A 22,719-nucleotide genomic window follows, 5' to 3' on the forward strand; every position below is an offset into this window, starting at 1 on the left:
GTGTGTCAACTCACTCATCGGGCATCCTGATCTCCCACAGGGGTCAGCCACATTCAATCCCCTGGCTCTCTGAGGTGTCTCAGTGTTCAACTGCACAATTAGAGGCTCATCTGATCCTGCAGGCAATGTGGGGACTCCCTGGTTATTATCCCCTGCCATAAAATGAACATGGGAAACCCATAGAGCTTCCCACACACGGGCGCCTTTTGGTGCCATGCAGACACTGTGGTCCTAGTGGATCCCGAGATGCACGGGGCCAGCATTGACAACCTCAGGATGGAACCCCCAGTACATGGTTAAGTGTTCCAGAGGGGAAGTGCAGTCTCCACCAGGGGAACAAGAGAATGAACAGCCCACTTCAAGAGCATCTGGTTAAGATCTTGGGCTGAGAAGGTAGCCAGGAGTACAGATTTCCTGGGAGAAATGGCAGGGTCATGGCACAGGGCTGGGGCAAGAAACACCTGCCTAGACTACATCCATGCTGCAAACCCCACCCAGGGTTCTGCCTTAGTCCATCCAGATGTAGCCCTGGGAAAGCCTACTACAACACCACCTTTCCCCAGGGGCTTAAAGCAAGCAACTAGGGTCATTGGGATGCTCATAGGTTTATCATATCTGCAACAAGAATCATATCAATGGACTCACCCAAAGTGTCCTCAGCACTGCAGATGGGCTGCTGGGTTGTAAAGTGCCAGGCCCCAGCCCAGGCCTGGACTGGGGCTTCAGGCTCATCAGCCCAATATCCACAGAGCAGGTAGGATCCATCTTCCTTGAGGATAGGCACAATGACATCTGGCCCTTCCAGTGGGGGTGGATCTCCACACACCCTGAGGTGTGAATGCAGAGGGCAGGACAAGAGGGGAAGAAAAGATGAGGGCTTAACACAAAGTCACTCAGTTGCAGCCCAGCACTGCTAACCCTTCCTAGCTCTCAGAAAGAGCCTTTCACCAATAGGGACAGGAGCATTCTCTAAGAGCCATCTGATCTAGATCCTCCCCTTGTTCAGACAAAGAGACCCTTCACAGGATTGGGCAGACACAGCAGGATGCAGAGAGGATGGGACAGGAAGACAGAAGGAGAGGTCGCTGTCAATAGAAGGCCAGAAAGCATTCTAGGAGCAGAGGGCTCTGGTGTCCCTCTCCCAGACCCCTGGGGCCAGCCTCACCACATGGAACTTTGAAGAGGTACTCGCAGAATATTCATGGGCGGAGCTTTGAATGGTAAATATTGCTTATGGGGCACATTCTCTCCTCCCCATGTCTGCCATCTCCAGGAGTCCATAATAAATAACCTCCACCCCATCTGCCGACTTACCTGGGTATAGCCTCGGCCTGCTCTGCAGATGCTGAGTCCCCTTCCTCCTTTTTGCAGGAAGGCTCTTCCACTGCAGAGAGTGCAAATGGGGCAGGATGTGGTCAATGGGATGACATGTACATGAGATGGCATAAAGTAAGGCACCACCCACTGTCACACAGCTTCTGAAGACACCTATGCTGTCAAGTTGTGGAACTGCCTGTGTTAGCCACAGCCTCACTCACAGGAGGACAAGCCTGGAATGGCAAGTCCTCTGTCTAATAATGTAGCCCTCCCTCCCTACCTGGGAAGTTTTTCATAACACAAAACAGGCATCCTGATCTTCCACAAGTGGTCAGCTATTTTCAACCATATGTGTCCTTGGCCTGTGAGTCAGATATGTTCTAAGAGACCAAACATACAATGGGAGGACCATCCCATGCAACATCCAAAGTGGGAGATTCCCAGGCACACACGCTCTGCTGCAATGTAAACATGTGAATCCAACAGGGGCTCACAGCACTGAAGTCTTTCGGTGCCAGGCAGACACTGTGCCCCTTAGAGCATCCAGATAGACACGAGCCCAGCACTGACTACTTCAGGATGGAACCCTCAATACATGGCTGAGGATTCCTGATCTGGAATGACATCACCACAGTGGGAATGTGAAAGAGTGTGACCCTACTCAGCAGGATCTGGAGATCTCAGGCTGAGAAAGTAGCCAGAATAGCTGTCCTGGCAGGCATGCAGTGTCTTGGTAACCAAATGGGGCAGAGGTTTCACAAGGAAGCCTGCACTGATAAAAGGCATCCCACTCTTCAAGTGGAGGCCTGGAAGAAAACCCTGTCACATGAATGAGCACAGGCTCCAAAGCCTGGGCCATGCCATCACACCTGCTTTGGGCACAGTGACATGGTCGGATTCATTGCTGAGCATGGGGCATAACATGGGGATCTCAGGTTAAATAACACATGCCTAAATTAGTGCAGCAAACTCTACCCCAGGTTCTGCCTCTGTCAATCTAGATCTGCCCCATGGTTCAGCCTACCCCATCACAGTCTTTTCCAGCAGTGTTCAAGAAAGCAGGACCGGGTCACCAGGTGCACTCAGGAGGTTTATCAGGTCTGCAGCTAGTCACATCAAAGGACTCACCCGCAATGGCTTCAGCACAACAAATGGGCTTCTGGGTTGTAAGGTGCCAGGGCTCAGCACAGGCCTGGACTGGTGCTTCAGACTCATCAGCCCAAAATCCACAGAACAGGTAGGATCCGTCACCCTTGAAGATAGGCACGATGACATCTGGCCCTTCCAGTGGGGGTGGATCTTCACCCACCCTGAGGTGTGAATGCAGAGGGCAGGACAAGATGGGAGGAAAAGAGGAATGTTTAACACAAAGTCATTCAGTTGCAAACCAGTCCCACCAATCCTTCCTGTCCAAAAGTGTCTGTCACCCAACAGAGACAAGATCGTCCCTTAAGAGCCATCTGATCTGGAGCCTCCCTTGGTGTAGTCAAAGTGAACTGTCACATGGACAGTGCAGACCCAACAGAACACGGGGAGGATGGGACAGGAAGATAGAAGGAGAGGAGGCTGTAGGCAATTGTCAGAAGGCATGCTGAAGAGCAGAGGGCCCTGGGGCGCCTCTTGTCAACCCCTGGAGACAGAAAAGGACAAGGGATGCTGATGAGGGACAAGCAGTGGGGCTGAGGGAGTGGCCCTTCACTTTTTAGGAAAAGCACACAGAAGCAGTGGTATTAGGAATGATCTAGATAGGTGACTGGTTTCCAGGGAAACGTATGCAGGTGTCCAGGAGAAGATAACTGGGCAGTGACCTGGGCAGCAGCACAGTGTAACTCAGCACATGGGGATTTCAAGAGGTGTGCCAGGTCTTCCTGGGGAGGAGCAATGAGTGTTTTAAAAATCTCACAGGGCACTTTCTCTCACCCCATTTCTGCCATCACCAGATAGCCATACCATACTAAAAACCCTGGAGCCAGCTGTCAACTTACCTGGACATAGCCTCAGCCTGATCTGAGGATGCCCCCTTGACTTTCTCCTTTTTGTTTGAGGAGTCTTCCACTGCAAAGGAGTGCAAATGGGGCAGGGCATGGTAAATGAGATGACATGCAAATGCAATGGGCTAGTAAGGCACAGGTATCACAACTGTCCCACCATATTCTGAGTAAATCTGTACTGTCTGGTTGTGGCACAGCCTTGGATAGTGACAGCCTAATTCACAGGAGGACATGCCAGTAATGCTCAAGTCCTCTGACTAACAATGCTGCTCTACCTCCTTTTGGGGGTGTTTCACAACACACAACAGGAACCTTAACCTTCCCAATTGGTCAGCCTTTTTCAACATTTTGTGTCCTTGGCCTGTGAGTCAGATATGTTCTAAGAGACCAAACACACAATGGGAGGACCGTCCCACACAGCAGCCAATGTAGGAGACTCCCAGGCTCACACACTCTGCTGCAATGTGAACATGGGAAACCCAAGGAGCTTCACACCATTGAAGTCTTTTGGTGCCATGCAGACACCGTGCCCCTTAGTGAATCCTGAGAGGCTCGAGGCCAGCATGGGTAATTTCAGATAGAACCCTTAGTACATGGTCCCGGGCTTCAGATAAGGGGTGATGTCACACAAAGGAAATAAGAGAGACAGTGTGGTCCTGTTTAGGGGGGGTGTGGTTAAGAACTCAGGCTGAGAAGGTAAGCCAAGACTACAGCTGTCCTGGCAGGTATGCAGTATCTTAGCCATGGTTGGGGCAGAGGTCTCACAGGGAAGCCTACAACTGGCCAAAGACATCCCACTCTACCAAGTAAGGCCTAGGAAAAAAACCCGTCCCATGCATGAGCACAGTATATATCACTGGATCCATGCCACCACACCTGCCTCGGGTGCCGACATGACCAGCTTTGGTGCCAGAAAATGGAGCATAACCTTGGGCTCTGAGGTTATGAGACACCTGCCTGTAATACATCTTTGCTGCAAATTCTACCAAGATTCTACTTCAGACCATCTAGATTGAGCTAAGGGACTTCTTACCAAATCAGGACATTTTCTCTGGGGGTTAGAACAAGCAGGCCAGTGTCACTGAGGTACATTCAGGTTTGGCAGGTCTGAAGCAAGATCAAATCAAAGGACTCACCCACAATGGCCTCAGCACAGCAGAGGGGTTGCTGGGTTGTAAAGTGCCAGGCCCTAGCCCAGGCCTGGGCTGGTGCTTCAGGTTCATCTGCCCAGTATCCACAGAGCATGTAGGACCCATCATCCTTGAGGATAGGCACGATGGCATCTGGCCCTTCCAGTGGGGGTGGATCTCCACACACCCTGAGGTGTGAATGCAGAGGGGAGGATGGAAGAGGTAGAAAACATGAAGGGTTAACACAAGGTCATTCAGTCCCAACCCATTTCCACCAAACCATCCTAGCAATCTGAGAGATCTGTCACCCAATAGGGACAGGACCGACCACTAGCAGCCATGTGATCTAGATCCTCCCCTGATCCAAAGTGAGCCTTCATTGGATAGGGAAGACCCAGCAGAAGGCAGAGAGTATGGGACAGGAAGACAGAAGGAGAGGAGGCTGGCAGCCAACGGCCAGAAGACACACTGAGGAGCAGAGGGCTCTGGTGCCCACTCTCAAAACCCCCTGGGGACAGAGAAGGACAAGCTGGCCAGAAGCCAGATGTCTAGTTGCAGGGAACAGAATCACCTTGTCATGGAATGTTGCCACCCAGCTAAAGCACCTGAGCTCCCCGGACTACCTCAGGATGTGTCCTAATTACATCAGCACTGTAGCATGCATCCGGGCATTGGAATCCCTGTCTTTATGAATGTAACACAGGGATGCTGACGAGGGACAAGAAGAGGGGCCGAGGGAGAGGCCTCTCACTTTAATGGAGGCCACACAGAAGCAGCGGCATTAGAAATGACCTGGACTGCTGACTCGTTCCCAAGGTAACTATGCAGGTGTTCAGTGGATGTTGGGGGGAGTTGACTGGACAGTCTTTGGGGACCTCAACAGCACATGGAGGTTTGGAGAGCTGCTCTCAGAGTCTCTGTGGGAGGAGTTTTGAATGGTATAAATGGCCCTTGGGGCACATTCTCTCCTTCCTGTGTGCAATCTCCAGATGTCCATGCTGAAACACCCTGAACCCATCTGAACGTTTACCTGGGGATAGCCTCGGCCTGGTCTGTAGATGCCAACTCCACTTCCTCCTTTTGGTGGTAGGGGTTTTCCACTGCAGAGAGTACAAATGGGGCCGGATGTGGTAACCAGGATGATATGCAAATGCGATGGCACAGTAAAGCTCAGGTACTCCCCCCATCACACAACTTATAGAGACATCCATGCCGTCTAGTTGTGGCATTACCTGTGCTAAAAAGAGTGTCATGTCCAGGAACACACGCTTCCAATGGCAAGTCTTTGCCAACCAAAGGAAAACTCCCTCCCAGGGACTCTGAGGTTAAGAAACACCTGCCTACATGACATGTGTGCTGTAGCCCCACCCAGTGTTCTGCATTTGTCCATACAGATGTAGCCATGTGATTGCCTACCCATCACCTCCTTTCCTGGGGGGTTACAGCAAGTAGGTCAGAGTTATTGGGGTGGTCTCAGGAGGTTTGGCAGGTCTCAGCAAGATTCCCATCAAAGGACTCACCCACAATGGCCTCAGCACAGCAGATGGGCTGCTGGGTTGTAGGGTGCCAGGCCCCAGCACAGGCCCAGATTGGAGCTTCAACATCATCATCTGCCCAAAATCCACAGAGCATGTAGGACCCATCATCCTTGAGGATAGGCACGATGACATCTGGCCCTTCCAGTGGGGGTGGATCTCCACACACCCTGAGGTGTGAATGCAGAGGGGAAGATGAGAGGGGTGGAAAAGTTGAGGGCTTAACACAAAGTCACTCAGTTCCAACCCAGACCCATCTAACCTTCCTAGCATTCTGAAAGCATTTTTCATCCAATAGGGATGGGGCCATCCTCCAAGAGCCTTGTGATCTTGATATCCCTCATGTTCAAAAAGCACCTTCCCATGGATAGGGCTGACCCAGTAGAATGAAGAGAGGAAAGGACAGGAGATAGAAGGAGAGGAGGCTGGGAGCAGAAGGCCAGAAGTCACACTGAGGTCAGAGGGCTCTGGTGCCCCCCCTTACAGCTCCCTGGGGACAGAATAGGAGGACACACTGACCAAAAGCCAGTTGTCTAGTTCCAGGGAAAAGAAGCCCCTTTGTGTGGAATGCTCCCAACCACCTAAAGCACTTTGGCACCCCAGACCACCTTAGTATTGAGTCCCATTTCCTGCAGCACTGTGGAGTGTATCTGTGCACTGGACATTCTCTATCTTAATTACTATACTGCAGGAATGCTGATGAGGGACAAGCAGAGGGCTGAAGGAGGGGTGCCTGACATTTTATTGAGGACACACAGGAGCAGGGGCATGAGGAATGACCTGGACAGTTAAATGGCTCCTAGGGAAACTTAGAGAGGTATCTAATTGAGGTTAAGGGGGTGGTGAACTGGACAGTGTTTGGGGCCCACCTCAGCACATGGAGCTTGCAAGAGGTGTTCCCAGAGATTTCATGGGAGGAGCTTTGATGGTATAAATGACTCATGGGGCACAGTCTCTCCTCCCCGTGTCTGCAATCTCCACAAGTCCATACTAAAACACCCTCAACCCATCTGTAGATTCACCTGGGGTTTGCCTCGGCCAGGTCTGGAGATGCCACCTCTCCTTCCTCCTTTTGGCTTGAGGCATCTTCTACTGCAAAGGAAAGCAAATGGGGCAGGACATGGTAAATGAGATGGCATTTACCAAAAAGAATTCCCTCCCTGTCTGGGGAGTGTGACACCCCACACATATCATCCTGATCTTACATACATAGTCAGTTGCTTTCAACCATGTCAGTCAATGGCCTTTTTGTCTGAATGTTTTAAGAGACCAACCACATGATGGAAGACTTGTCCCATTCAACAGCCACTAGAGTGGGGCTCCCCAGCTCATACACTCTGCTGCCATATGATCATATGAATCCCATCGAGCTTCACACACACAGGAACCTTCTGGTGCCATGCAGACACTGTGCTTCTTGGTGGATCCTGAGAGGCACGAGGCCAGCACCAGCTACCCCAGGATGGAACCCTCAGAACAAGCCCAGGATTCCAGATGAGGACTGCAGTCACCACAAAGAGAACAAGGGAAGGAATGGCCCAGGTCACGGGCATCTGGTTAAGGTTTCAGGCCAAGAACATAGCCAGGACTATAATTGTCCTGGCAGGCATGCAGTGTCATGACACATAGCTGGGACAGATGTCTCACAGGAGATCCTGGCACTGGCCAAAGGCATCCAACTCTTCCATGGGTAGGCCTAGAATAAACCTGTCATGTGTATGACTTCAAACTGGGGCTATGCCATCACACTTGACTCTGGTACAGCATCTTGGCTGGTTTCAGTGACAGAAAGGAGAACATAACCTGGGACTCCAAGGTTAAGAGACACCTGCCTACAATTATTTTGTTCCCCTTCACCCAGGGTTCTGCCTCTGTCCATTCAGATGTAGCCATGGGACAGCCACATCACCACCTTCCCTGGGGGAGTTACAGCAAGCAGGCCAGGGTTATTGGGGTGCACTCAGGAGCTTTGGTAGGGCAACAGCAAGATTCAAATCAAAGGACTTACCCACAATGGCCTCAGCACAGCAGATGGGCTGCTGGGCTGTAAGGTGCCAAGGCTCAGCAGAAACCTGCACTGGTGTTCCAGACTCAACAGCCCAATATCCACAGAGCATGTAGGATCTGTCATCCTTCAGGATAGGCAGGATGACATCTGGCCTTTCCAGTGGGGGTGGATCTCCACACACCCTGAGGTATGAGTGCAGAGAGGAGAGGAGGGTGGAAAAGATGAGGGCTTAACATAAAGTCATTCAGTTCCAACCCAGTCCCACTAAATCTTGCAAGGAGTTGGAAAGGTTGTTACCCAACAGGGACAGGATTATCCTCTAAGAGCGATCTGATCTGGATCATCCCCAGGTTCAGATAAAGTGAGTTTTCACATGGATAGGGAAGACTCAGTAGAACTTAGGGAAGACTGCACAGGAAGACAGAAGGAAGGCCGGAAGCCATGCCAAGGAGCAGAGGTCTCTAGCACCCATTCCCAGACCCTGGGGACAGAAAAGGACAAGCTGGCCAGAAGCCAGTTCTCTAGCTTCAGGGAAAAGAATCAGCTTTATGGAATTCTGCCACCCAGCTAAACTACTTTAGTATCCTCAACCACCTCGGGATTGAGTCTCACTTCTGTCAGCCCTGTGGAGTGTGTTGGCGCATTGGACATTCCCTGTCTTTATCAACATACTGCATCAATGTTGATGAGGGACACTTTTAATGGAGGCCGCATGAAACAGTACATTAGGAATAAACCGGACTGGTGACTGGTTCTGTGAGAAATTTATGCAGCTGTCCAATGGAAGTTGGAGAGAGGTGGCTGACCTGAACAGTGTTTGAGGCCCACTACAGCACAGGGAGCTTGCAAGAGTTGCTCCCAGAGTCTTGTGGGAGGATCTTTCCATGGTATAAATGGCTCACAGGGCATGTTCCCTCCTTCCAGTGTTGCCTTATCCAGATGGCCATGATAAAACACCCTCAACCCATCTGTAGACTTACCTGGGGATAGGCTCAGCCTGGACTGCAGTTGCCACCTCCCCTTCCTCCTTTTTGTAGGAAAGGTCTTCCACTGCAAAAAGGGCCATTGGGGCCGGATGTGGTAAGTGGGATGACATGTAAATGAGATGGCATCATAAAGCTCAGGGGCTGCCCACTGTCACGGAGCTTCCAAGGACGCCCATGCTGTCTGGTTGTTTCACTGCCTATGCTAATAAGAGCCTCACACCCATGTGGACATGCCTGCAGTGGCAAGTCTACTGCCAACCCAAGGAGAACTCTCTCCCCATCTGGGGAGTGTGGTATCCCACACTTTAGGCATCCTGATCTTCCACAAGGGGGAAGCAGCCATCAGCCGTCTGGGTCCTCGGTCTATGTGCTCTAAGAGACTGACTGCACAACATGGGGCTAGTCCCAGGCTCATATGAGCACCCTGCCACAACATAAACATGTGAAGCCCATAGATCTTCACACACACAGGAACATTTTGATTTCATGCAGCACTGTGGCACATAGTGGATCCTGACAGGCAAAAGGTCAGCAGAGGCTACCCCAGGGTGGAACCCTCTGCACATGGCCCAGGGTTCCAGATGAGGAGTGATGACAATAGAACGGGAATGAGAGAGACAGCATGGCCTAGTTCAGGGGCATCAGGTTAGGATCTCAGGCTGAGAAAGTAGCCATGATTACAGTTCCCATCAGGCATGCAGTGTTATGTCACATGGTTGGGGCAGGGGTCTCACAGGGAAGCCTGCCACTGCCCAAAGGCATCCTACTCATCCAATTCACAAGCATGAGTGAGCGCAGGCTGCATAGCTGGGGCCATGCCATCACTCTGGCCTCTGCTACATAGACATGGATGGGTCCAGTGCAGGAATACAGGGCATAATCTGGGCTCTGAGGTTAAGAAACACCTGATGACACTACATCTGTGCTTTGAACTCCATCCAGGGTTCTCCCATAGTCCACTCAGATGTAGCCAAGGGGACAGCCTCTCACATCACCACCTGTCCTTGGCAGGTTAGATCAAGCAGTGCATTGGGGTGCACTCAGGAGATTTGGCAAGTCTGCAGCAAGAGTCAACTCAGAGGACTTACCCACATTGGCCTCAGCACAGCAGATGGGCTGCTGGATTGTACATTTCACAGTCTCAGACCAGGCCTGGGCTGGTGCTTCAGGCTCATCAGCCCAAAATCCACAGAGCAGGTAGGATCCATCTTCCTTGAGGATAGGCATGATGGTATCTGGCCCTTCCAGTGGGGGTGGATCTCCACACACCCTGAGGTGGGAATGCAGAGGGGAGGACGGAAGAGGTGGAAAAGATGAGGGCTCAGCACAAGGTCATTCAGTTCCAACCCAGTTCCACCAAACCTTCCTAGCAGTCTGAAAGGGTCTGTTAATCAAAGGGACAGGACCATCCTCTATGAGCCATCCAATCTAGATCTTCCCCTTGTTCAGACAAAGTGAGTTTTCACAAAGATAGGGCAGACCCAGCAGGACATAGAGAGGGTTAGGCAGAAACACAGGAGCAGAGGATGCTGTCAGCTAAAGGCCAGAAGGCACATCAGGAGCAGAGGGCTCTGGTGCCCCTCTTCCAGCACCCTTGGCACAGGAAAGAACAAGCTTGCCAGAAGCCAGTTGTCTAGTTTCAGGGAATAGAATCCCCTTGGCGCTCAATGTCCCAATGAAGCTAAAGCACTTTAATACCCCAGACCACCTTGGGACTGTGTGCCCATTTCTGTGAGCACTGTGGAGTGTGTCAGGGCATTGGACATTCCCTGTCTTTGTCATTGTACTGCAGGGATGTGGATGAGGGACAAGTAGAGGGGCTGAGGGAGTGGCTCCTCACTTCGTGAATGCCACACAGAAGCAGTTCATTCCCAGGGGAACTTATGCAGTTGTCCAGTGAGGTTAAGGGCACAGTGTTTGGGGCCTGATTCAGCACATGGATTTTCCAAGATGTGCTCCCAGAGTCTTTATGGGAGGACCTTTGAGTGGTATAAATGGCTCTCAGGGCACTTCTCTCCTCTCCATGTCTGCCACCTCCACATGTCCATACAAAAATACCCTCAGCCCATCTGTAGATTTACCTGGGGATAACCTCAGCTCTGTCTGCAGATACCACTTCATCCTTTTGGGAGGAGGTATCATACCCTGCAAAGGAGAAAAATGAGCAGGAAATGGTAAATGAGATGACATGCAAATGCTATGGCAAAGTAAAGTACAAGTACTGTGCAATGTCCCATTAGCATCTGAGGACTTCTATGCCGTCTGCCTGTGGCACTGCCTCTGTTAGCAACTGTCTCATTCCCAGGAGGTCATGCCTACAGTGGCAAGTCCTCTGTCAATAAATGGAGACCTCCCTCCCTGTCTGGGTAGCATGTTATCCCACACAATAGGCATCCTGATGTTCCACAAGTGGTCAGCCACTTTCCTCACTAAGGGTCCCTGGCTATGTGTCAGGTGTGCTCTAAGAGATTAAATACAACATAGGAGGCTCATACCAACTGCCTCCCCCCTGTACATCAACTAATGGGAGCTATGGGCTCTAAGGGTCAAATACCTTAGGGTATTTGGGATGGACAAGTGTAACCCACGAGTCTCCCATTCATGGGAGTCCTTGCAGTTATGCAGGGTTTGCAGGGTTTGCAGGGTATCCTGATAGGCATGAAAATTACACCGGATGCTTCAAGATGGAACTTCAAGACATGGCCAAGGGTTCTACATCAGTGAGGTGTGAAGTCAACATGGAATACAGAGTATAGACTGGTTCAGGGAGATCTGGGTAAGATCATGTGCTGAAAGCTGGTCATGATGGCAGCTACCCTGGCAGCCATGCAGTGTCATGGCATGTGGCTAGGGCAGAGATCTCACAAGAAAGACTGCCACTGCACACAAAAACAATTCCATTATCCCAAGTGGAGGCCTGGCAGAAACCATGCCACATGCATTTTAAAGGCTCCATGGCCATTGCAGGGGCCTCAGGCAAGGAGACCCAACAGGGGCTTTGAGGCCAAAGGTGTTTGTGACCCAGGGATACGAGGCTAAGACAAAGGTGTAGACCCATGCTATCTTTATGTTGCAAACTCCATCCTCACGCCTGCCTCCATCCATCCACATGTGCCCTTAGGATTTCCCACCACATCACACCTTTCACCAGAGGGCCAAGGATGTTATGGTGAATGCAGGAACTCCAGAAGGGCTGCAGCAAGATTCCCAGTGGGACACTCACCCTCAATGGCCTCTATCCAGTGGATGGACTGCTGGGCTAAGGGCTGCTGGACCCTGGCCCAGGCCTGGAACAGTATTTCCAGCTTGTCCCCCCAGGAGGCATGCCACATGTAAGGTGCATCTGTAAGGTGTGTGCATGCCATGATGCGATGCCCTTCAGCTAGAGATCGGTTTTCACACAATCTGAAATGCAAATGTAGAGGGGAGATGGAAAGGATGAGGGCTTAACACACAGGCATTCCTGTCCACCCCAGTCCCACCTGGCTTTCCTAGCAGGAAGAAAGGGTCTGTCACTCATTGAAAACATGCCATCATCTAAGAGCCATTGGACTGTGAACTTCCCATTCTGAGACAAAGTGAGCCTTCACGGGGAATGGACAGACCCAACAGGATGCAGATTCAATGCAGGACTCCTGGCCCCATTTCCTTCAGCACTGGGGCATGACCCAAGACATTGGCCAGTTCCGTCCTTATCAAAGTCCCATGGGGACACTGAGGAAGGAGAAGCAGAGAGGCCTAGGGAAGGGCACCCCAATTTTTATGGAGGCCACACAAGCTGTGAAAGCAGCAATGGCCTGGAAACATGACTGGATCCCAGGCCACCACATGCAGATGTCCAATGGAGGTGGGAGGTGGGGATCCACCTCAGCACATGGAGAAAAGTGGAGCTACCAGAGTCCTCAGAATGAGCTCTGAGGGGGTAATTACTCCGTGGGGCCCATTCTCTCCTCCCCATGCCTTCTACCTCCAAATGTCCATACCAAAGAACCCTCCATCCATCTGTAGACTTACGCAGGTTTGGCTTCATGTGGCACTCTGTCCTCAAGGGAATTCCCATAGACTACAATAAAATTTAGATAGGGAAGTTGCTGTGAGACAAAGAGCCCAATTATAGGTCAGAACAGCCCCAGAGGCCCAGGGAGATGCCTGCTGACAGCTGTCTTGGTGGCCTTTGCCCATTAACAGGGGACCACTTCTCTCTTCCAGTCTGCCTGCCTCCTGCATATCAGGCATCCCCAAACTCCAAAAGGGACCAGCTGCTGTTTGGCCCTGTGGGGTCACTGCAAATGGCCCAGCTGGTTTCTTCCTCAACAGCTGCCCTAAAGAGCCTCCCCACAACTAACAGCCAGGCCTTTGTGATTCTCATGTTGCAGTGTGCCATAGGTTGGATGCGGAAAGCCCTGGAACCTATTCCCATAGGGGTTTTTAGGGTCATGAACGCACCCCAAATGTTAGGGACCTGTGAGAGTCATAATGATCGGACTGGTTCCTTCCACATGGCAATCAGTGATATGGCCAAGGGCTCTAGATAAGGAAAGAGTGACATCAACTCAATGTGGGAGAGTGACATGCTGTGTCTCAGTTTAGAGGTTTTGGGTCTTTTGTGAGATCACAAGTGGAGAGGGTAGCTTTGATGATAGTGGCCCCTACAGGCAGTGTGTCATAGCATGTGACTGGGACAGGGATCTCACAAGGAAGACTGCCACTGGCCACTTGATCCACTAGTACAAAGTGTAGGCTTGGAACACACCATGCCATGTGCACAGGGCTGGTGCACACCACACTGGGATCCACAAACTGCTGCCATGTTGTCACCCCTGCTAGAGGAGCTGCAGCACCACAGTGTGCTAAGGAAAACCACCCTTTGGGGAAGCAGAGCTACTGGGTGAACACACAGGTGTAGACCCACATGACATCTTTGCTTCAAACTCCCTCTGGGGGTTCTTAGGCTTTCCTATCTAGTCCAACTAGAGCAGCCCATCCATTGCCCAACCACGCCAGGGTCTTTGTGAGAGCAGGGCAAGTATGCTGGGGTTTACTCCTTACCCTAAGTGGCACTGGAAGCACCCCCCCAGTTGGTGTACTCACCTCCAAACCTTGTGCACCACGAGTACTCTTCCAGCACTATCGTCCAGCCACCACCAGGATAACGCTGCTGCATAACCAGCGTGGCTTTCATGATGATGCACCAACAATATTCACCCATGATCAGCCCTGGTACCAACTCAGGCTCTACTTGAGGTGGAAAGCACCCACTGATCCTGCTGGATTAGGAAGGGTGGATAAGTTATCATGGTAGTTAAGGTACTAGAGGGCCCTATCAGGCCTGCATCACAGGCAGGTTGATTCTGCCACCAATGAAAATGGGCCTTTCAGCTAACAGCTGTCTGAGCAGGATCCTCCCCTTGCTGAGCAAAGTGAGGAACTGCAGGATGTGGAGGCACAGCATGAGCTACAGGTGGAGGCACCAGAAAAAGGATGGAGAGATGGTGTTGGAAGATGGCCAGGATTCCGGCTGAAGAACAAAGAGCTGTGATCTCAGTAATGGAATCCTCATGACACCCAGATACAAGCAGAACAAATAGTGTTTGTCACATTCGACAAAATCAGTTGAATATTACTAATCTCAGGTGTGGTAATATACCTGCTACAGCACAGTGGGCTTCTAGTTCTGTGGCCACCCTGCTGGCTTTCTCAACATTTTGGTATGGTATTTTCCCCTGTACTTCTTTCTATCAGCCATCTCCATAAACACAGAGATGAGAAAAAAAAAGAAGAAGATAAGGAACCCTGTCTTTTAATCTATGCACAACAGAAGTAATAACTGCAGGAGACCCCTGTAAAGTCCAGTTGATCTGAAGCAACCTAATGGAGACCACATGGGTGTTTGAGGAAGAAATGGCAATCTCTATGGGTGCAAAAATGATTACAATAATACTCTTCATAGAGAAACAGTGTGATCACCTAGGGTGTGTGAAATCCTTCCATTCAGCATATTCAGTTTCTCCCTAAAATATTAGTCCCCAGATGTCAATATCAATGAAATATCCATGATTCCTTAGTCTTACCTGGGGCAGATTAAGTCCCAGCAACCACCCTTCATTTGCGTCATTTCTTTTGCTGCAAATAAATTCCAACAGGGACGGTCAAATTAGGGAGGTCCTAGTACATGTGCAATCCAGTTCCCAACAATGACACAGTAATACCCATAAACTCTATTTGACAATGGCATACTGTGAGAGAAATATTTCATGTGCTGACCCTTTGAGCAAAACCTTCTTGGCATGAAAATCAATATCCAGACCTCTTTGTCTTGAAAACAATGAACCTCATCTTTTCCCCGCTAATTCTGGGAAACTACCCTATCTGCATTCTAAAAGAATTAAAAGTTATTCACTTTTCTCCTGTTAGAATGCCAGGATGTAGATGACGTAGAAGAATCTATACACTGAGGTGAGACTGAGGATGAGATATATTCAATTTCTTCTCAAGATTAGTCTTAGATGCTTCACAGAAACAGTTGTCATTCATGACCACTGCAAGCTACAGTGGTCATTGTTGCCTCTGGAAATCTTGGAAGTATGGGAGTGGCTTCAATTTTATGTCCTAGGTTTAGATGGATAATGAGCTGGAAGAAGAGAACTTAAAAGATACAGAGGATGGGCTATGTTTGGAGAAATGTGGGTTATGTCTGCAACAGAGATGTAGACAAGATGCCTCTGGCAGTGTGCAAGCATAGATCATCAAGAGACAGGTTCTACTGCCTCAAGTATATGTAACGATGCCACATGGCAAAGGCTGTGTCTTATTTAAAATACATGTGTAATTGTTCCTAATGGCAATGCCACAACTGCCAGGCAAACATTTCATGGGCCCACTCCATAGAAGAGGAAACAGAAATACAGAAATCAATGATCTTTCTACAATCAGTGAAAACAGTGCTGAGGACACAGGTGGGCCCTTTCCCTCTCAGCACAGGGCTCAATCTCCCTCTTACAAGCCGCCACCTGCCCCAACCCCCTTCCTGTCCTTTCAAACTGGATGGATACTGCATCTTGATCAAAGGCCACCGGCACTGGGGAAAATGGAGACTTCTGAAATGCTAGGAACTTCAAGCCTGTGCGTTTCTCACTCTAGTTCTCATCCAGAATTCCTGATCATGTCATGGCCACAGATATTTCAATGAAAACAAGGTAGCAGGAAAATGTCTCCTGCAGGGAAGTGGAGTCTCCTGTAAATGTGAGACTTTCTGAAATCAGAGCCTGAGGCTCCCTTACCCAGGCTACATTTGTAGACAAGATGCTTTTCCAGCCTGACGTGAACAACCAGTGGCTCCAGCAAGCCCCATGTGTGGTGGCTGTCAGGGTCATGCTGGGTGAGGAGGGCTCTGGGATGTAGGCTGAGATGACAAATCTGTGTCTGTTTTCTTGACTTCTTACGTAGCCAGCGCCGCTTGCGGGTGCGTGCCTTATTTACATGGCATTTCCTAAGGTAGGACAGGAGAGAAAATGTAAGAATAGAAATATGTGCATGATACCATCTCTGTATTTCAACAGATTTCATGGAGAATTCTCTCACAGAGCCCTGCAAACAGCAGCACTGACAGGTTCGGGTAAATGCTTGTGGTGAAGAAGACAAAACGAGAGCTTCCCCTGTGTTAGAGGGTGACCCTGTGTTCAGTCCACATTGCCAGGACTCTTCCTTCATCCCCCACACACAACAGCTCCTTTAGCTGCTAACTTCAACCACAGGCATTTCCAAGTAAAACACATAGCCCACTGCAGTGACTGAACACCAAGGTGCACTCAGATGCATGTCCCTTGTTACTGGTGTTCTTCAGAAAGAAATGAAAGTCTGGCAGGGTCAATCTTAGACAATATCCTCAATCAGGAGGTGATGGTGATCTAGAGAGAATGACATGGTGATGACAACACATCATGTGCATACCATGCCATGCGTTGCTCACTATCCTCTGGTTAGTTATGAGAATTTGAACTCAAGAAATTCCTTGTTTTTTGAAAGAGGAAAGGAGGCTTTGATAAACACCACAGCCCATCAAGCAGTATTTTCATTGTTGTGCACATGTTTTATAAATATTTATGAGATAGGTCCCCAACATGTAAATTCCTGCCCTTCTCCTGATCCAGGTCTGTTTCCCCAGCTGAGCTGGCCCACTTCACTGATACCACATATATCTTCCTCCTGCTTGTAATGCCCGAAGCCCCACTTACTTGAACTCGGCAGGTGCCAGCTTCTCAAGCTGTGGAGTTCCAAGTGCTGGCTTCTCCCTTAGCCTGGATTGAATCACCTCTTGGCCCTCACCATAATCTGAAACAGACATACTTGCCTCAGTGGACAGCTGGACATGCAGCTGAGGTCACTGTCTCTAGGGAGGAGCCATTCTAGTACCACGCTCCAGGTAAGCATTTCTTCATCTTTGTCTCTCCACCTCCCGACAACAGGATATCTGATAATCCCCCATTTAGAGTGAACAGTGTTCCAAGGTGAATGGTGACCTGACAAGGCAGTTCAACTGCTATTTGACAGAATCAGAATTCCCTTCCACTAAGCTGTGACTGAATCATGGCAGTGTAGTTAGCACACCTTGCAGGTTTTTAAGTCAAGCACTAACTTGTAGCATGAAGCAGTGAGCTCCAGTATGGTTGGTAAAGTACACTAGCACTGGGGATAGTGGTTCTTCTATGCTGAGAAGTTCAACTTTCATGTTTGGGGAGTTTCCAAAGACAAAATCACAGCTAAGTAGAATTGTGTAAAAACAGTGCTAAACACCCACAGGCCCTGAAAGAAATATACACACCTACTAATACAGCTCCTGTTAAATTAGAAAAAAAAATGGAATGAATAAATCTACTCCAGGCCAGGAATTGCCTTACATATTGTACAAAAAATATATCCCATATTTCATGGCAACAATTTACAGAGGTAGGAATTATGACAGCACTTGTGGGAACCGAGGAGGGGTCTAAGGCATGCAGAGATTGGCAAGTTGGAGAAAAGCCCAGGGAGGGTCTCAGAGTCCCTGCTCTACATTCTGCTCTGTGCTACCACAAAGACTCAGGAACCTTCTTCCTCTTCGAGAAGAGCTTTTGTTCCATGAGTGGGTTTCCCCCTGACCAGGGCAGTCCCTGGTCTAGACAATGTCATTTACAAGTACCACAATGTCTGCACAGACTCCATTAGCACCTATAACAGAGATCTTATGGACTCTTCACATTTCTCTGTGTGACCAGCACAAGGATTTGCCAACTGGAACTCAAAAGAAGCTTGAATTGAGTAGAAGTTCATTAGTCCCACACATGAAACCCACACCAGCTGGTACAGGACAAAGAGGTTGCCAGTTAACTGACATCTCACCCCACACTTAAAGGAAACATGGAAAAGTTGTTGAACTAGTGCCTTGGTTATTCCAAATTGACATGAAAATAGCTTATACAGTTCTCAGAGTATTGTAACAATGGATTTTCTTAGGATAAAGGGAAGAACCAAACCTAGAAAGCCTTTATTTTCTCAGAGGGACAAAATCATCATTTACCACTTTAGTGAGAGGACCTATGGAACTCACTGTTTTCCTCTTGGTGGAGGATGAAGCTGAAATGATGAACTATCTCTTTCAGATCTTGTATTTCCCACTGGTTCTCTGCTAGTCGGCAATGCAATGCCTGGTTACACGCAATCATATTATTTTTATTGGCTGGATCGGATGAAGGGCTCAGTGGTACTGCCATTCTGATGGTTCTGGCAGACCAGGGGGCTCCAGAGACTAGGTGGAAGATACCCAAGAACAGAATGAGTTACAACAAATGACATTCAATAGCTCTAATGAGGGCTGGGGGATGACAACAGCCATATTTCTGAACTTACTGTTGGGAAACACCCCACAGAACTTCAAAGTCTTCAATCAAAATCCTGTCACTATTAAGTGATCAACACTCAGCTTTTAAGCGACTTCTTATTACTCAGTCACTGTCACAAGTGAGAGAACGAACTCCCTGCTTGCCAGCTTGCCAAGTAACTGTTGGAAGTAGCAATAGCAGAATGAGAAGATGGCCGGTACTGGAATGTTAGGAGTTGTTGACTTCCTGTTGCCAAGGATACCTGGTCCCTTCTTAAAGGCACACCAACTCATTCCTCATTCTCAGGAGCAGCGCGCCCAGTGCTGATTTTAAACACCTGCATTTTCCACTAGGAAAATCTAAGCACATTTCCCACTCTCCCTCCCTCCCTTTGGTGGAAAACACTAAGGAAGAATTCATTTCCAAACAAGTGTTATTTTCTCAAAGCGCTCTCAGGAAGTCACTCACCCTGCCTTTCTGTTAAAATGGGTCTCCAGGCTTTTCCTCCAGGGATACATGTCACATGATAAACTACCAAGATGTTCTTCTCTGGGTTTCTGCAAGCCTTTCTATAGCCATTAAATAGTGTAGGGTCAGAAAGCAGAGTAAAGCATGTACAGAATGAAAAAATAATTTGTGTCCCGTCCTGTCTCAAAATATTTTTGGCTCTACTCAATGTTGTAATGGCTTCTCTTCCCTCACACAGGCAGCATGTTGCCATTTTACACTACTAAAATCAGTTAGACCTCCCGACATCCTAAGTCCTTCCTCAGACTTTGGGGGCATTGTTTTGTTTTCAGTGTCATTAAATACAGCATTTCCTACTTGTCACTTGCATGTTTTGTTCTAAACCCAAAAGAGATCATTTTAAAGATACCAAGGCACTCCAATAGTTTATCTATATTCTCCTGCATACACATAGTCACCATCTATGTCTAGAATAGATATGAACCTGATGCTACTTTTCAGATGTTTTCCTTTGGTTCCAACACATATAGAGTTGAACAGGGCCCAGTGGTAGTTCTTATGCAATGTTAACTGATAGATTTTTTTTCTTATATGGTTGCATCCTATTGAATGATGGCTGAATTCCACTAAAAATCACTGTTAACACTGAGCATGCTTTTGTGGTGCCTGGTGATCCACCGTGTGCACGTGCAGTACAAGCTGATACTGTGGTGGGAGCACCCACCTTCTCACTTTCTTGGCTTCCATTCCCAACCAGCTTTCATGAACCTCAGACTTAGGGGACTCTCCTGGAGTCCAGGTTTCTTCCGTTCAGCTGCTGGACTTATCTAACTTGGGGTGGCAAGGGGACTGACATTGGGATGCTGAATATTCCTCTCCAAGTAAAGGAAGAAGTGGAATGGATCAAATACCTTCTAAAGCCTCTCTACCCACCCTACACTGTCTCCCAAAGACACTGTATAATGGTATCATTTTGTGAGATGAATGAAAGGTTTCTTTTAAAATTTATTTTCTTGTGTCAGTGGACTTGACATTCAGTGGCAGAAAGTAATATATATCAAAACCTTCCTTGTCAAAATGACAATCATGGGGAGCACAAAGTCACATATCTCAATCTCACACAAGGATGAGCTTGGGCAGTGCTAGTAAAAGATCATTATAACAGTAACAACTACTTGAGTAGCATATGCCAGGCCTCTGGCTAAGTACTCTACACGTGATGGCATTTCATTCTCACTGCAATCCTTGAGACAGCAGTGTAAGCAGAAGCAAACACACCTACAGGAGAGGGACAGGCAGTACCTTTTTAGCCAGGTTTAAATGTTTGTGTTTCACTGGTTCATGCAGAGCGATCAGTGAACCAGAGAAGTATTCATTGCAGCATCATTTGCCTGTACAGAGGACTGCACTCCTGGATCATCAGGAGCAAAGTGCACGGGCATGTGCAGCATTCTTCCATATGACGTGAAACTACTCCGGCGACATAGACTATCCTTTAGGATATCAAGAGAAGTACAAGACTTGAGTCTTCATTTGAATGGCTTTCCTGGAATCCACTCTTTAATACTTAGCATTCCCTCTGAAGACTTTTGGCTTTTAGACCCACAATATATGCATATAGAGAATATTTTACTCTTAGAAAGATGGAATCAATGGCTTAGGCTTTCTTCCCTGAACCAAGAATTGTTCTGATTTCTATAGAGACTAAATAAGTATACAAGTAATACTTCCTCATACTTATTAGAGCAAAGGAGTTATCAGGTTGGAACCCTCTGATGTCACTGAATTCACACGTGGTGGGATGATTATTATTTCAAATGCATTCAACTTGTGAGGAAAGCGTTGCATTTCCACTTGCTGCTGATGTACAAAACAAGGTGGAGTGAGTATTGCCCAGGTCCCCCTGATGTGAGAACTGGAGCCAGATCTCAGGTACAGATCCCTCTACCTGCAAATCCCTTAAAACATTTCCAATTAAGCTGACAGAAGTCTTTCCACATGGGAACATCACTTACCTCTGCCTCATTTCTGCTAAAAGCCATTCACAAATTCAAAATTTTCTTCTGAGGTTTTGTCACAATGGATCGTCAGCTCCACATTCTGGCCACTCAATATTAATTGGAGATGCACTGTTGGATAAAGATGCAGGGAACAAGAGCAGAGTGAGGGTTATATTTGGCACTAGGATTAAGATACTGCTTGTAAAGACATACTCTATATCACTGGCTGGGCAAACATCGCAGTTCAGTTTCCTCTTTCCAATTCCTGGGAGGAAGATTGGAAAATCTGCCATCAATGTGGGGGTCCTGAATTAAGGTCTATTCTTTGTTCTTAAGGCTGGCCCAGGCCAAGCTGTTGCAGGCATTAGTATAGTAACACAGAGGATGGGAAATCTCCCTCTCACTGATTCCCCCTCTTCCTTTCTCTGCCTTTAAAATCAGTAGAAATATGTTGCTATTATAGAAATAAGAAACTGAGGCATGATAATGTGAAAAAACACATTATTGCTATTATTACTGAAGTAAAATTCAGCTACCATAAAATCTACCACTGTTAGGCATACATTTGTTATATTGCAGAATTTTCAATCACCCCCAATTCTAGAATATTTTGATAAACTCTCCATTTCTATCTTTTTTTTTTTTTTGACAGGCAGAGTGGACAGTGAGAGAGAGAGACAGAGAAAAAGGTCTTCCTTTGCCATTGGTTCACCCTCCAATGGCTGCCGCGGCCGGCGTGCTGCGGCCAGTGCACCATGCCAATCTGATGGCAGGAGCTGGGTGCTTATCCTGGTCTCCCATGTGGGTGCAGGGCCCAAGCACTTGGGCCATCCTCCACTGCACTCCCTGGCCACAGCAGAGAGCTGGCCTGGAAGAGGGGCAACCAGGACAGAATCCGGTGCCCCGACCAGGACTAGAACCTGGAGTGCCAGCGCTGCAAAGTGGAGGATTAGCCTAGTGAGCCGTGGCACCGGCCTCTCCGTTTCTATCTTACAATTCCTGGCATCCAATCCCCCACATTCTCTCTGGAGATCCCATTTGGAATATTTCTGGTGCATAGAATAATACATTTGACACTTTGCACCTGCCTTCTTTCACTTTGGGTAACATTTTCAAGGGTTATCCAGGTTGTAGCATGTATATGTACTTACACAGATTTCTATACATGAGGTCTCCTGTCTGTTTCCACCTGCATCCTGTTGGATGTTCAGAGGGTGTAATGCTACCTGTGAAATCTATTAGCATCTATGGATTAAAGTGCTATATTCACTTAATGCTGTGGCTACTCTTTTGGTATAGCAGGTCCAGACTGCCACCCGTGATGTTTGCATCCATATGAACATTGTTTCATATACTGGCTACCCTACTGTCAATCCAACACATTTTTAATGGCCCAGGAAAGCAGGAAAGGACGACCCAAGTACGTG

General features: G+C 48.5%; 1 protein-coding gene across 16 annotated transcripts in view; it reads right to left on the reverse strand.

Moving 5' to 3' along the window:
• The window catches only part of LOC103345445 (uncharacterized), an 82,667-nt gene that overhangs the window by 8,249 nt on the left and 51,699 nt on the right, over positions 1 to 22,719 (reverse strand). For 8 of the 16 annotated variants that reach the window (XM_070064730.1, XM_070064732.1, XM_070064736.1 and 5 more), the window contains 21 exons: positions 21,308 to 21,421; positions 19,293 to 19,393; positions 18,554 to 18,751; positions 17,202 to 17,298; positions 16,248 to 16,456; positions 15,039 to 15,090; positions 14,059 to 14,234; positions 12,982 to 13,030; positions 12,191 to 12,372; positions 11,049 to 11,112; positions 10,056 to 10,237; positions 8,962 to 9,031; positions 7,982 to 8,163; positions 6,996 to 7,065; positions 5,959 to 6,143; positions 5,469 to 5,538; positions 4,445 to 4,626; positions 3,303 to 3,372; positions 2,446 to 2,627; positions 1,315 to 1,384; positions 646 to 827 (listed from right to left, as the gene is read on the reverse strand). In XM_070064730.1, the coding sequence (XP_069920831.1) occupies positions 646 to 827; positions 1,315 to 1,384; positions 2,446 to 2,627; positions 3,303 to 3,372; positions 4,445 to 4,626; positions 5,469 to 5,538; positions 5,959 to 6,143; positions 6,996 to 7,065; positions 7,982 to 8,163; positions 8,962 to 9,031; positions 10,056 to 10,237; positions 11,049 to 11,112; positions 12,191 to 12,372; positions 12,982 to 13,030; positions 14,059 to 14,234; positions 15,039 to 15,090; positions 16,248 to 16,456; positions 17,202 to 17,298; positions 18,554 to 18,751; positions 19,293 to 19,393; positions 21,308 to 21,318 (2,584 nt within the window). In that variant the 5' untranslated portion in view covers positions 21,319 to 21,421. The other 8 variants (XM_070064742.1, XM_070064738.1, XM_070064727.1 and 5 more) reach the window with 6 other exon arrangements.

The sequence above is a fragment of the Oryctolagus cuniculus genome, chromosome 19 (assembly GCF_964237555.1).
Source record: "Oryctolagus cuniculus chromosome 19, mOryCun1.1, whole genome shotgun sequence".
Classification (NCBI taxonomy): Eukaryota; Metazoa; Chordata; class Mammalia; order Lagomorpha; family Leporidae; genus Oryctolagus; species Oryctolagus cuniculus.